The sequence below is a fragment of the Rhinatrema bivittatum genome, chromosome 1, assembly GCF_901001135.1.
Source record: "Rhinatrema bivittatum chromosome 1, aRhiBiv1.1, whole genome shotgun sequence".
Classification (NCBI taxonomy): domain Eukaryota; kingdom Metazoa; phylum Chordata; class Amphibia; order Gymnophiona; family Rhinatrematidae; genus Rhinatrema; species Rhinatrema bivittatum.
In genome coordinates this window covers 398,455,939-398,470,357 of record NC_042615.1, presented here as the reverse complement: position 1 = coordinate 398,470,357, position 14,419 = coordinate 398,455,939, and the positions used below count along the sequence as shown (strand labels likewise).

General features: G+C 49.0%; 1 protein-coding gene across 5 annotated transcripts in view; it reads right to left on the bottom strand.

The window, feature by feature from the left end:
- Window positions 1–14,419, bottom strand: part of HOOK3 (hook microtubule tethering protein 3) — a 1,188,278-nt gene that overhangs the window by 853,679 nt on the left and 320,180 nt on the right. For all 5 annotated transcript variants that reach the window (XM_029601894.1, XM_029601878.1, XM_029601884.1 and 2 more), the window contains exon 8: window positions 4,272–4,355. In XM_029601894.1, the coding sequence (XP_029457754.1) occupies window positions 4,272–4,355 (84 nt within the window). The remainder of the gene's footprint in view (window positions 1–4,271; window positions 4,356–14,419) is intronic.

Sequence of the window (14,419 nt, the reverse complement as noted above, 5' to 3'; positions counted from 1 at the left end):
CTGTTTGTTCAGGTACCATATTGCTACTTGGTTGACTGAATCAAGATGACTTTGTTGGATAGGCAGTCCCTGAATGCATAAAAGGCATACCGCATTGCTCGAAGCTCTAGAAAGTTGATCTGAAAGGTCGCTTCGGCTTTTGTCCAAGTCCCTTGGGTTTGAAGGCATTCGACATGGGCTCCCCAACCTAGGTGGGAGGCGTCCGTGGTTAAGGTCACCTGAGGAGCCGATTGCTTGAAGGGAAGACCTGTTTATAAATTGGCTTTGTGCGTCCACCAAGTAAGGGACAGATGAAGCCGGCTGGTTATGTGGACAAAGGCGAAAGTGGCTGAGTGGCTTGGGGCCACTGAGATTTTAGAGTCCATTGCGTCAGTCTCATGGCTAGGTGTGCCATTGGGATGACATGGACCACTGATGCCATGTGGCAGAGTAACGTTAGCAATTGGCAAGCGAGGCTGTTTGACGACGGCGGAGAGAGCTGGAAAGGCTGGACAGTGTGGTTGCGCTGTCGTTGGGTAAGAACCCTTTGGTATCAAGGTCTGCTCCTATAAAGGAGAGATGGTGAGACCATGTCAAATGGGATTTCGGGTAGTTGATCAGAAATCCCAATGAGTGCAGAAGACGTATAGTGAGACCGAGGGAGTCTAGGGCTCCTTGTCTGGACTGGCTTTTTATGAGCCAGTCGTCGCGATATGGAAAGATGTGGACACCCCTGCAGCGTAAGTGTGCAACCACGACTGCCAGGCCCTTCGTGAACACTCGGGGCGCCAAGGCCAGGCCAAATGGCAGTACCCTGTATTGACAGTGCCCGTGACCCACTACAAATCGCAGGTATTTGTGATGAGGAGGGAAGATGGCAATATGGGCGTAAGCGTCTTGAAGGTCCAGAGAGCAGAGTCAATCCCCCTGTTGTAGGAGGGGGAGCATGGTGCCTAGGGACACCATTCTGAACTGTTTCTTGTGAAGAAATTTGTTTAAGGCACAGAGATCCAGGACAGGCCGAAGGCCGCCTGTCTTTTTTGGGATTAGAAAATAGCGGGAATAGAACCCTTTTTCCCTGCTGAGTCAAAGTAACTAGTGCTACGGCCCTGGCATACAGAAGGGTTGCGAGTTCTGACTCGAGAAGTATTGTGTGATCGTCCCGGCTCCACGCTGGACTGGGTGGGGAGTCCGGGGATACAGCTGAAAAATTTAGATGGTAACTGTGGGTTATGATGGACAGTACCCATTGGTCAGTGGTAATTGGGTGCCAATTACTTGCAAAGTGGCAAAGGTGGCCTCCCACTGGTGAACTGGGATGTGGGATCGGGGGGGGGGGGGGGGGGGGAGCTGTTCTCTGGAAGAGAGTCAAAATGCAGTCGCAGGACCAGCTTGTGGAGCTGGTTGCAATCTAGGAGTCCTTGCTTGGCGTGCATGTCCTCTCTGAGGGGCCCGAGCTGGCAAAGCATGGGACACGGGAGGATAATACCTGTGTGGTCTGTAGAATTGCCTCCTGGTGTCCCTACGTGTGCCCCTGCGGGCTACGGAGGGTGTATCTGAGGTGACAGTTGACAGCTGATGCAGGGTCTCATGATGGTCAGTTTAACTGGGCGTCTTGGATCTTGTCCCCAAACAGGTTTTCTCCTGTACATGGGAGATCAGCAAATTTGTCCTGGACCTCGAGGTGTAGGTCTGAGGCCTTGAGCCAGGCCCAGCATCTAGCACTGCTGCCTGCTGCCGAGACTCTGGATGCTGTTTCAAAAGAGTCATAAGCAACTCTAACCTCGTATTTACCTGCTTCTAACCCTTTTTGTAGGACGGATGTTAAGGTCTCTTGATGTTGTTGAGGTAGGGGGGTGTCGGCGAATTCCTGGACTTGTTTCCAGAGATTCCTGTTATATTGGGTCATGTATAATTGGTACGCAGCTATTCGCGCTATTAACATGGACCCTTGAGAGACACTACACCCCAATGCATCCAAAAGCCTTCTGTTCCTTTCCAGGAGGAGCAGAGGAATGTGGACGGGATCTCAGTCTTCTTTTGGGCTGATTCCACCACTACAAAATGGTGGGGCAATTGGCTTTTTTGAAATCCTGGGGCTTGCTGGACCAGGTATGTAGCATCCGTCTTTCTATTGACTGGAGGTGCAGTACCCGGATGGTCCCACAGGTGGTGCAAGAGATCAAGAAGAACTTCATGCACTGGTATTGCCATTACCTCTTTCAGAGCATCTACAAACTGTAAGACCTCTAACATTTTGTGGCGAGCGTCTTCCTCCATCACCAATGGAAATGGGATAGTGTCAGACATCTCTTTGACAAAGCTGGTGAAGGAGAAGTCTTCAGGAGATAGACTCCTTTCTTCCGGGGGTGAAGGCTCTGAGAGCAACTCCTCGGAAGATTGTGAGGAATGGTCCGAGGATGCATCCTCCCCATGGGTCATAGGGACTTTCTCCTTCTCCCGGTGGACTTCCTGAGGGAGGAAGGCTACCAAAGCCGAGAGGGCGAATAGACATCGATGGAGGCTGCACCGGCATATCAAGGGAGGCGGTGCTGGTACTGAGGCGGATGAGGTGCGCTTAGGCACAGACAGTCCCGATGGCCCTGGAACGGGTTCTGGCTTCGGTGGATCCTATGCCGGGATCGGGCTGAAGTCACCTCCTCCTCCTCCGAGGAACCCGATATGGGAATCGGGATCTGTGGAGGCCTCAATGATCGACTCTGTGCCAGCGTGTCCGATGGCACGGGCTGAGTCGGCAGGGCACCGATGAGGGTGTCCAAGCGCTCGAGGAGCGGTGCAAACGTTGAGGGTGCCAGATCCAGTGCCGGTATGGGGGCCGGCGCTTGTGGCGACTGGAATCCCTGAAGGGCATTCAGAAGTGCCTGTTAGACTAATCTGTCCAACTCTTCCCCGAAGGCTGGTGTAGAAACACTGCGCCTGGGTAGGAGGCAGGCTAGGCGTTACTGGAGGCTCAGTACCTGGCACTGATATCAGTGGGGAACGCCGCTGCATCACGGGTCCTTAGGAGGATGGGGGCTCCTCTCCCCGGGCCCTCTTCGCAGGCAGCTCGGTGGAAGTCAATGCTGCTGCAGTATCAGTGCCGGCACCGAGCGGGAACACACGTCGGTGCCGGTGTTTCCCCCAGTGCTCGGTCCGGTCCTTCTCCAGCACAGAGGATGATGATGCCGATGCCTTCGAATGGATCGGTGACGGACGGTCACCTGCTCCTTGATGTTCCTGGAGAGGCATCTCCGAAGTGGATGGACCCTCTCTGGTCGATGCCACTTGAACTGGAGTCGATGGATCAGAACATTTAGACACAAACAAATGCTCCATCTTGTCCAGTCAAGCACGCCAGCCTTTGGGGGTCTTTTGTGCGCAACTGGGGGATCGACGGATGTCGTGCGAGGGACCTAAGCACAAAATACACATTGTGCGAGTCCGTTATAGACATGGTCCTCGGACACTCGGGGCATTTTCTAAACCCGGCCGAAAAAAATGGCGCGCGCGGTCGGTGATATGCTGCCGGGAACCGACCGCAAACCACAGGAAAACATTTACTGAGCATCAGAGGGAACGGAGCGCGATGGGGGACCCAGGTGAGGGTGAATTTAAAAATGTAGACTTTGAATATTTCCGTGAGGAAAGTTGTGAGAAAATTTCTCATAGAGCTCCTAACCGTGAGGCAACTTGCTACACGGAAAAAAAAGAGACTGAAGGGGGATCCCGTGTGGCCACAGGGTTAGTGGCATGCTGGGCATGCTCAGTGTGCCAGTCAAAGTTCTAGAAACTCTAACAAAAGTATTCCGTGACAGGGCTCCATCTGATGATGTCACCCATATGTGAGGACTACCATACTGCCTGTCCTGGGAGAAATGGTTTCAAGTCAATCCTTCAATGTAACTTTTATCCTAACAAGATGACACTTTTCAACAATCCCTTGGCTCTATTTTACAAAATCTTAAAACACTGCAACTCTGAATTTTGGTCTTGCTGAAAGAATATCCTGCCAGAAAAAGTGTTAGACAACTCTGGTGACAGTTACCAAGCTAACTTTGAATAACTTGTCATTTCCTACTGAATATGGAGTATTTATTTTCAAAAGCACAGCAAAGTAACTGCACTAAAATAAGAACTGCCCATCATGGGGACAGAATGAAGCAGTCCTGAGCATGAAAAGCTGAATTAAATTAATTTTACTCTTAGTACAGGTCTAGATATAACACACCTGGCAAAAGCATCAAACAGTTTCTTGTCCTGTTTACATCTCAAGCCCACAATTAACCACTTACCTGCATATCTAACTCATGGCATCTCTGGGCAATTTCTTCTTTTGCTGCTAAAGCCTCATTTAATTCCTCTGTGGTTTTCTTCAACTGTTGTGAAATACATAAAAGTAATTAAAAATATACTTATTTACCATACACGGATGAGATTTTACTTTCTATGTTTACATTTATAACAAGAAGTCAGAACCAATATAATCTGTGTAGTATTTTGAGGTTTTAATCTTTGGAACACTGACTAGCTTTATTCTAACTATATGTAACCCTGCACAAACTCTGCTGATCACTTATAAGTGGAACTAGCATGTATGTTTTCCAATGTGCAGGGAATATCTCACAGCAAAATTTGCATATAGTAGTCACTGTTACTAATGCACACAAGTCTTCTTGTGTAAGTCAAAATTGTGCACCAAATTTAAAAGGCCAGGAAATGAAATTTCTTTACCTTCCTCTGTAACATTTTTTTTTAAACATCTCTTCTGTCCCCTCATTGCCTATTTTGTCATCTTTTCATAAATTTTCTCTTGAAATTGTCTCCATTTTGTTTCCTGTCATGTCCCTGTTTCTCCTTCTCTCCCTTCCTGTTTTTCCTCCGCAATCCTTTCATTCTTTTACAACGTTTTTCCCTCTTTCCCTTCCTCCCAATATTCTTGCTCTCCTTCAACATCTTAATTTACTCTCCCTTTGCCCTGCAACTCTCTCACCTTTAGTACCACCAGCAACCTTCTTCACCCCTCAATCCCTCTCTCTTCACAATCTCCTCTTCCTTTCTGCATTGTTCATTTCCTCACATTCCTTTTCTGATGTGAAAGTATAATGTGAAAATATGTGCCATCCCAATATCTGACAACTTGAGAATCATGGAGAACGGCAAATATCCTGCCCTGAACCTTTTAAAACTTTTTTTTTTTTTTTTTTTTAAGTAGTCAATGCCATGAAAGTAAAAAGCAAGAACATCTCAACCTTGCATGAATGATCAGAGGGCCAAATAATGGAGAAATTACTTACCTGATAATTTTGTTTTCCTTAGTGTAGACAGATGGACTCAGGACCAATGGGTATAGTGTACTCCTGCTAGCAGTTGGAGACGGATCAGATTTCAATCTGACGTCAGCCCCTAGTACATATACCCCTGCAGGAAGTGCAGCTCTTCAGTATTCTCCTCGAAAAGCCTTGTGGATATATGTGTGACTGACTGATTGATTAACTTAATAATTTGGTTAACTTGGATAACTTCATAACTTGGTTAAAACGTTAAACTTGATTAACTTGATTAACTTGAGCTGGTTGATTGATTATAGCTGGAGACCGTCAGTGTACTCAACCGGAAAGCGTCGACACCCGGCAGGGTGGATGCCCTAGATAAATGAAAAACATGGCTTACCCTTGAACATTTGAGGGCCCTGCGTGACGGCAGCCAAGAGTAGGATGCTGAGTCCATCTGTCTACACTAAGGAAAAAGCAAAATTGCTTACCTTGTAATAGGTGTTATCCCAGGACAGCAGGATGTAGTCCTCACATATGGGTGACGTCACCGAAAGGAGCCCAGCGCGGGAAACCTCTCTGTCAAAGTTTCTAGAAACTTTTGACTGGCCCTGAGAGGCCACTGAGCATGCCCAGCATGCCATGATATTCTCTGCCATAGGTGTCTCTCTTCAGTCTCGTATGTAGCAAAAGCGTTAGCAAAAATAAAATAATAAAGGTATGAGACCCAACTCTGGCGGGTGGGTTCTGTGAGGACTACATCCTGCTGTCCTGGGATAACACCTATTACAAGGTAAGCAATTTTGCTTTATCCCAGGACAAGCAAGATGCTAGTCCTCACATATGGGTGAATAGCAAGCTAGAGGCCGAGTCATTTGTGGTGAAGCAACAGTAAAGTATTGTTGTTGAGAATGAATCAGCCGAAGATCATAGCAAGTTGGTCGTAGAAGGAGTTGGGATTAAACTGGAAACAAGTTCTTTAAGACAAATTGTCCATAGGCTGAATCTTGTCTTCCTTCTTTGTCCAAGCAGTAATGAGCTGCAAAGGTGTGAAGAGAACTCCATGTTGCGGCTTTACATATGTCAAGGATTGGCACTGAACGATAGTGTGCTACTGAAGTTGACATTGCTCTTACTGAATGTGCCTTTACTCACCCTTGGAGAGGAAGGCCTGCTTTTTCGTAGCAAAACTGTATGCAATCTGCTAGCCAATTGGACAGAGTATGTTTACCCACTGCTTTACCCGGTTTGTTTGGATTGTAGGATACAAAGAGTTGTGTGGATTGTCTCTGAACTGCAGTACGGTCTATATAAAAGGCAAGTGCACGCTTGCAGTCCAAGGTATGCAAGACTGTTTCTCCTGAATGGGGATGAGGCCTTGGAAAGAATGTGGGTAAATTTATGGATTGATTCAAGTGGAATTCCGTAACTACTTTGGGAAGGAATTTTGGATGTGTACGGAGAACCACTTTGTCATGTAGGAACTTAGTATAGGGTGGATATGTTACAAGTGCTTGTAACTCACTAACCCTTCTAGCTGATGTAATGGCTATGAGGAAGATAGTTTTCCAAGTGAGAAATTTAAGATCACAAGAATCTATGGGTTCGAAGGGAGAGCACATGAGTCTTGTTAATACCACATTCAGATCCCACTCTGGGACAGGTGGTCGAATTGGTGGTTTAAGGTGAGTTAAACCTCTCATAAATCTACTTACGAGAGGTTGTTTGGAAATAGGTGCATCTCTCATCTTGTTATGATAAGCGGAGATTGCACTTAAATGTACTCTTATAGATGAAGTCTGGAGACCAGATTCCGAAAGATGGTATAAGTATTCTAGTAGAGAAGTGGTGGGGCAGGTGAAAGGATTTATGTTCTTTTCCGAGCACCACAAAGTGAATGTTACCTTGGCCGCGCGGGTCTCGGTGAGACAGCGCGCGGGAAGGGCCGTCCGGGGAAAAGCAGGGCTGACTCAGCGGCATCGGCAGCGCGGTCTGGGAGGGATCGGGGCGTTTCTCCCCGGCAAACAAGCCAGCATCTCCGTGCGACAAGGGGAGCCAATTCTCGCGCGATTCGAGCCCTGGCCACGCCCCCCTGATGTCAGACGCCGGCAGAGGCACCTCTGCGCAGGAAATTGGACTATTTAAAGGGAGCAGCTTCCCTGAATCGCTGCTTCGGCCACGATTGTTCTCTGAGCTCTCGTCTGGTGAATTTGCCTTTGGTTCCTGCCTGCTGACTGTCTGCCTGACTCGGACTGTGTATTGGTTTTCGCTGCCTGCCTTTGGATTATCTGCTTCTGGTTCCTGATTGCCTGCTGCCTGCCCTGACTCGGACTGTGTATTGGATTTCGCTGCCTGCCTTTGGATTATCTGCTCCTGGTTCCTGATTGCCTGCTGCCTGCCCTGACTCGGACTGTGTATTGGATTTCGCTGCCTGCTGCCAGTCCTGACTCAGACTGTGTATTACGTTTCTCGCCTCAAGGTAAGCGGTCTAACCGGTGGTTCCACTAATATCTGCAAGGTTAGCATAACAGTTGGCTGAAGCCATGGAACCAGTTGATTTGACCGCTCTACAGGCCATTCCCGGGATGGCTAATAAGATCCAACAACAGCAGGGAGTCCTGGACCAAGTCACAGGGGTCCTGGATCGATTGGTGGCACGTATGGATGCCTTAGCCCACTTGCCCTCAGGACCCGCTCCCACCTCGGTGGTCACTCCTGCCCCCATCCGGGTGCCACCTCCGCCTCGATTTAATGGGAATGCAGCCTTATGTCGGGGTTTCATCAACCAGTGCCGGATGCATTTCTCTTTACAACCTGCTTCTTTTCCCAATGATAAGACGAAGACTACCTTCCTCCTGTCCTTACTAGAGGGTCCGGCACTTGCGTGGGCATCTCCCTTGTGGGAACGAGATGATCCCATCCTCAATTCACTGGACCGGTTCCTCAAAGAATTCAGTCTGATTTTCGATGAACCAGGACGTTCATCTTCCGCAGCAAATGAATTGCTTCAGATACGACAAGGCTCAAGAACTGTGGGTGAATATGCCATTCAATTTCGCACTTTAGCAGCCGAACTGGCCTGGGGAGAGGAGAGTCTCACGGCCATCTTCCGACAAGGTCTGGCAGAGAATATTAAGGATCAATTGGCTGGTCGGGATCCTCCGGAGACCTTAGAGGGGTTGATCCGGTTAGCCATCCGTTTGGACTTATGTGTTCAAGAAAGAAACCGAGAGCGAGCTGCCACTCGTAGAAATTTCCGTTTGGCACCTACGTTTCAGCAACCACTGGTCGTACCTCAAACGGCTCAGGCATCGGGGGACTCGGAGGAACCCATGCAAATTGATAGATTTCGCCTGACTCCCGAGGAGCGGAATCGCAGACGGGCAAGGAATCTCTGTTTGTATTGCGCCGGAGCTGGGCATTTCCTCAATAAATGCCCTAACAAGTCGGGAAACTCCCGGACCTAGGTCGGGTGGGAGAGGCCTCCCTGGGTTCCACCATTCCCTCTCCTCAATTATTACTACCTACGACCATTTGCCTGAATGGCGAACCACTGCACTTCCAAGCCTTCATAGACTCAGGAGCAGCGGGAAACTTCATTCAGGAACACTTAGTGCAGAAGTATCGGATTCCGGTGGAATCATTACCTACTCCTCTGTCGATAACCTCAGTTTCCGGGCAATTGGTGGGAATGCATATTGCCTACATAACCAAGCCCGTGTTGCTCCGCACCGGTCTTCTTCATCAAGAAAACATTCAGCTATTTGTACTTCCAACATCAGTGAATCAGATAATACTGGGACTACCGTGGTTACGGATTCATCAGCTGCACTTAGATTGGGCTTCTCTTCAGCTCGCAGCATGGAGCCCCTTCTGTTTCCAACACTGCCTTAAGAATCTTCCGGCTATCTCCTTGCATACCACGCAACTCTCTAGTGGAATTCCGCTACCTTATAAAGATTTTCAGGACGTTTTCAATAAACAATACGCAAAGTCACTGCCACCCCACCGAAAGTATGACTGTGCCATTGACATTCTTCCTGGGCAGACTCCACCCAAGGGACGAATTTACACACTATCGGAACCCAAGTCAACCGCATTACGTCAATATATCTCTGAGAATTTAGATCGTGGATTTATCCGACCCTCTACTTCCCCGGCAGGAGCCGGATTTTTTTTTGTTAAAAAGAAGGATGGGTCCCTAAGACCTTGTATTGACTATCGGGGTCTGAATTCTATCACCAGGAAGAACAAATATCCTATTCCTCTCATTTCGGAGTTATTTGACCGGATTAAGGGGGCACAGATCTTTACCAAGTTGGACTTGCGGGGGGCCTACAATTTGATTAGAATCCGGGAGGGGGATGAGTGGAAGACCGCGTTCAATACCCACGACGGTCATTATGAATATCGGGTAATGCCCTTCGGGCTTTGCAATGCTCCAGCGGTGTTTCAGGACATGATAAATGACATCTTTCGTGATATCCTCTATTCCCACGTCATTGTCTATTTGGACGACATATTGATTTTTTCTCCCTCCTTGTCCTAGCATGTGCTTCATGTTCGACAAGTTTTGCAACGCCTCCGGGAGCATAAATTGTTCGCCAAACTGGAGAAGTGTGTTTTTCACAAGCAACGCTTACCTTTCCTCGGCTATATTGTTTCCAACCACGGATTATCCATGGACCCTGACAAACTTAATGCCATCCTTAACTGGCCTCAGCCGGTGGGGTTAAGAGCCTTACAAAGATTTTTGGGATTCTCTAACTACTATAGACAGTTTATTCCTCATTTCTCTTCCTTGGTGGCACCACTCACAGCTCTCACTAAGAAGGGAGCTTCTATACAGAATTGGCCGGAAGAGGAGGCGGTATTAGCCTTTCACCGGTTGAAGACAGAATTCACCAATGATTTATGTCTCCGCCGCCCTGATCTTGCAAAACCCTTTACTCTCGAAGTTGACGCCTCGGCAGTGGGCGTAGGGGCGGTTCTTCTCCAGAAATCGGCGGAGGATCAGTGGGTAACATGTGCGTTCTTTTCTAAGAAATTTACATCGGCGGAACGGAATTATACCATTGGTGACCGAGAACTCTTGGCCATAAAATTGGCCTTTGAGGAGTGGCGACACCTTTTGGAGGGGGCTCGCCATGTCGTCACGGTCTATACGGATCATAAAAATCTTGAATATTTGGCGACTGCCCAGCGTCTGAATCCAAGACAAGCCCGGTGGGCGCTTTTCTTCAGCAGGTTTCATTTTCTCGTCCGCTTCCGTCCGGCACAAAAGAATGTCCAAGCCGACGCCCTCTCATGTAGCTTTGACATTATTGATGCTCCGGATCCTCCCCACTTCCTCATTGATCCCGCTCAACTTCAATTGGCTGCCACCTTCACTGTACCGATAGGGAAAACCGTCGTTCCCAAACGGTTGCGCCTAAAGGTTCTTCGGTGGTCTCATTCTGATCAACTGGCGGGCCATCCGGGGGTCGCTCGCACCAAGGAACTTCTCTCTCACCATTATTGGTGGCCTAAGTGGGAGAGGGACGTCAAGGATTTTGTGGATTCCTGCTCTGACTGCGCGGCTCAGAAGACGCCACGCCGGAGACCTCTTGGCTTGCTGCACCCGCTTCCTCTTCCCAAGTCCCCATGGACACATATTGCCACCGACTTTATGACTGATCTTCCGCCCTCCGGTGGTAATACTGTCATCTGGGTGGTGGTGGATCGTTTTTCCCGGATGGCACATTTCATTCCTCTTCCTGGATTGCCCTCGGCCCCGGAACTGGCACAGCTTTTTTTGCACCACGTATTTCGCCTCCATGGACTTCCTCTTAGTATTGTTTCCGACCGGGGTGTACAGTTTACAGCGCAGTTTTGGACTAATCTTTGTAAACTACTATGGGTGAAGCTGGATTTTTCGTCTGCCTATCACCCTCAGTCCAACGGTCTTACTGAGCGAACAAATCAATCGGTGAAGGCGTTTCTGCGAGCGTATGTAAACCAAGGCCAGGATGATTGGGCTTCTCTGCTGGTCTGGGCTGAGATCTCCCATAATAATCATGTTCACCAGGCTACCGGCGGCTCCCCGTTCTTCTTGGTATATGGCAGGCATCCGAACTTTCCTCTGCCTGTTCGCACCGTCTCCAATTGCCCTGCGGTCAACGCCACGGTCACCTCTATGTCTCGTATGTGGTCCACCACGCATGACTTGTTGGCCAAACACGCTGCGGCCATGAAGCGGCAGGCAGATAAGAAGCGGACTCCTGCTCCTAATCTCCATTGTGGGGATCTCGTTTGGTTGAGCACGCGTCACCTTCGCTTACGTCTCCCATCTGCTAAGTTTGCGCCACGTTTCATTGGGCCGTTTCCTATTCAGCAACGGATCAACCCAGTCACCTATGGGCTTTGCCTACCGCCCTCTCTGCGTATTCACAACGCATTCCATGTCTCATTGCTGAAGCCTGCTATCCTGTCTTGGCCTCAGCAGAGACGGAGGGCCGCCGTGCCTATTCTTCCAGATGATGGTCAGTACGAAGTGCAGGAGATTCTAGATTCCAGACGCGTGAGAGGGCAGCTTCAATACCTTATTTCTTGGAAAAACTTTGGCCCAGAGGACAATACCTGGGAGCAGTCTTCTAATATACAGGCTCCCCGTTTGCTTCGGGCCTTTCATCTTCGTTGTCCCTCCAAGCCTGGGCCTCGTGGAGGGGGGAGGGGACTTTGCGGGGGAGGTACTGTTACCTTGGCCGCGCGGGTCTCGGCGAGACAGCGCGCGGGAAGGGCCGCCCGGGGAACAGCAGGGCTGACTCAGCGGCATCGGCAGCGCGGTCTGGGAGGGATCGGGGCGTTTCTCCCCGGCAAACAAGCCAGCATCTCCGTGCGACAAGGGGAGCCAATTCTCGCGCGATTCGAGCCCTGGCCACGCCCCCCTGACGTCAGACGCCGGCAGAGGCACCTCTGCGCGGGAAATTGGACTATTTAAAGAGAGCAGCTTCCCTGAATCGCTGCTTCGGCCACGATTGTTCTCTGAGCTCTCGTCTGGTGAATTTGCCTTTGGTTCCTGCCTGCTGACTGTCTGCCTGACTCGGACTGTGTATTGGTTTTCGCTGCCTGCTGCCTGCCTTTGGATTATCTGCTTCTGGTTCCTGATTGCCTGCTGCCTGCCCTGACTCGGACTGTGTATTGGATTTCGCTGCCTGCTGCCTGCCTTTGGATTATCTGCTTCTGGTTCCTGATTGCCTGCTGCCTGCCCTGACTCGGACTATGTATTGGATTTCGCTGCCTGCTGCCGGTCCTGACTCAGACTGTGTATTACGTTTCTCGCCTCAAGGTAAGCAGTCTAACCGGTGGTTCCACTAATATCTGCAAGGTTAGCATAACAGTGAATCTTTTCCATTTAGAAGAATAGTTCTTTCGTGTGGAAGGTTTACGTGAAGCTATAAGAACTTGAGATATATGAGGTGAAAGATTGAGAGGTTGTAATATCAAGCTTTCAACATCCATGCTGTCAGGGATAGGGATTGAAGGTTGGGATGTCGCAACCGGCCCTGATCCTGAGTTATGAGAGTGGGAGCTACTCCCAGATGAATGGGATCTCTGACTGAGAGGTCTAGCAGTGTGGGGAACCAAACTTGTCGAGGCCAATATGGGGCTATGAGTATCATGGACCCCTTGTCCTGTTGTAGTTTCACTAGAGTTTTGGTTATGAGCGGTATTGGAGGATACGCGTATAGTAGGCCTGAGTTCCAAGGGCGAGCAAAGGCGTCCTTGGCTGGCTGATTCTTCTGTTTGTGTAGAGAACAGAAGTTGTCCACTTTGTGATTCAGATGTGACGCAAAGAGGTCTACTGTTGTTTGTCCCCAACGTTGAAATATCCTGGTCACTACTGAGGGATCCAGGGACCACTCATGTGGTTGGAACTGACGACTGAGTCGATCTGCCACCACATTGTGTATGCCCGCTAGATAAGTGGCCCGTAGGAACATTGAGTGGTTCAGGGCCCAGTCCCAAATCTGAGCGGCTTCTTGACAAAGGAGATACGAACCCGTACCTCCCTGTTTGTTGATGTACCACATGGCTACTGTGTTGTCTGTTTGAATCAGAACAGTTTTGTGTGAAAGGCAGTCCTTGAGCACATGCAGTGCATAACATATAGTTCGAAGCGCTAGAAAATTGATTTGAAATGTTGCTTCGAGGTTTGTCCAAGTCCCTTGTGTTTGGAGATTGCTATGTGAGCTCCCCAACCCAAGGTGGATGCATCTGTAGTTAAAATTATCTGTGGAACTGGTTGTTGAAAAGGGAGGCCTTTGCACAAGTTGTCCTAGTTTGTCCACCAACGTAGAGATGATCTTAGTTGTTGGGTCAATTGAATTGGATACTGTAGCGGTTGAATGGCTTGGATCCATTGTGATCGTAAAGTCCATTGGGTAATCCTCATGGCGAGCCTTGCCATGGGTGTAACATGAACTGTGGAGGCCATATGACCCAGTAAGGTCAGAAACTGATGAGCTGTCACTTGTTTCTGTAAGGAGATGGATTTTGCTAGTAGGAGGAGTGTGTCTGCTCGATCTACAGGTAGAATGGCCTTTGCTAGATTGGTGTTCAATTCTGCCCCTTGAATTGAAGCAGATGAGTTGGAGTGAGATGGGATTTTTGATAATTGATGAGAAATCCCATAGAGTGAATTAGAGTAATTGTTCATGTTAGAGAGGTAAGAGCTCCTTGTGGAGACTGACCTTTTATGAGCCAGTCGTCTAGATATGGGAAGACATGGACACCTTCTTTGTGCAATTGTCCTACTATTACTGCCAGACATTTGGTTAAGACTCTGGGAGCAGATGCCAGTCCAAAAGGTAGAACTCTGTACTGGAAATGTTGATGTCCCACCATGAAGCGCAGGTACTTGCGATAAGGAGGGAATATTGGTATGTGAGCGTAAGCATCCTGAAGATCCAGAGAACAAAGCCAATCTCCTGCTTGAAGAAGTGGCAGCATGGTGCCTAGAGAAACCATCCTGAACTTTTCTTTTTTCAGAAATTTGTTGAGATTTCTGAGGTCTAGGATGGGACGTAGGCCTCCGGTTTTCTTTGGAATGAGAAAATATCGGGAGTAGAATCCTCTGCCCTGCTGTGTCCGGGGTACTGGTTGTATGGCCCTGGTTCTCAGAAGGGTGG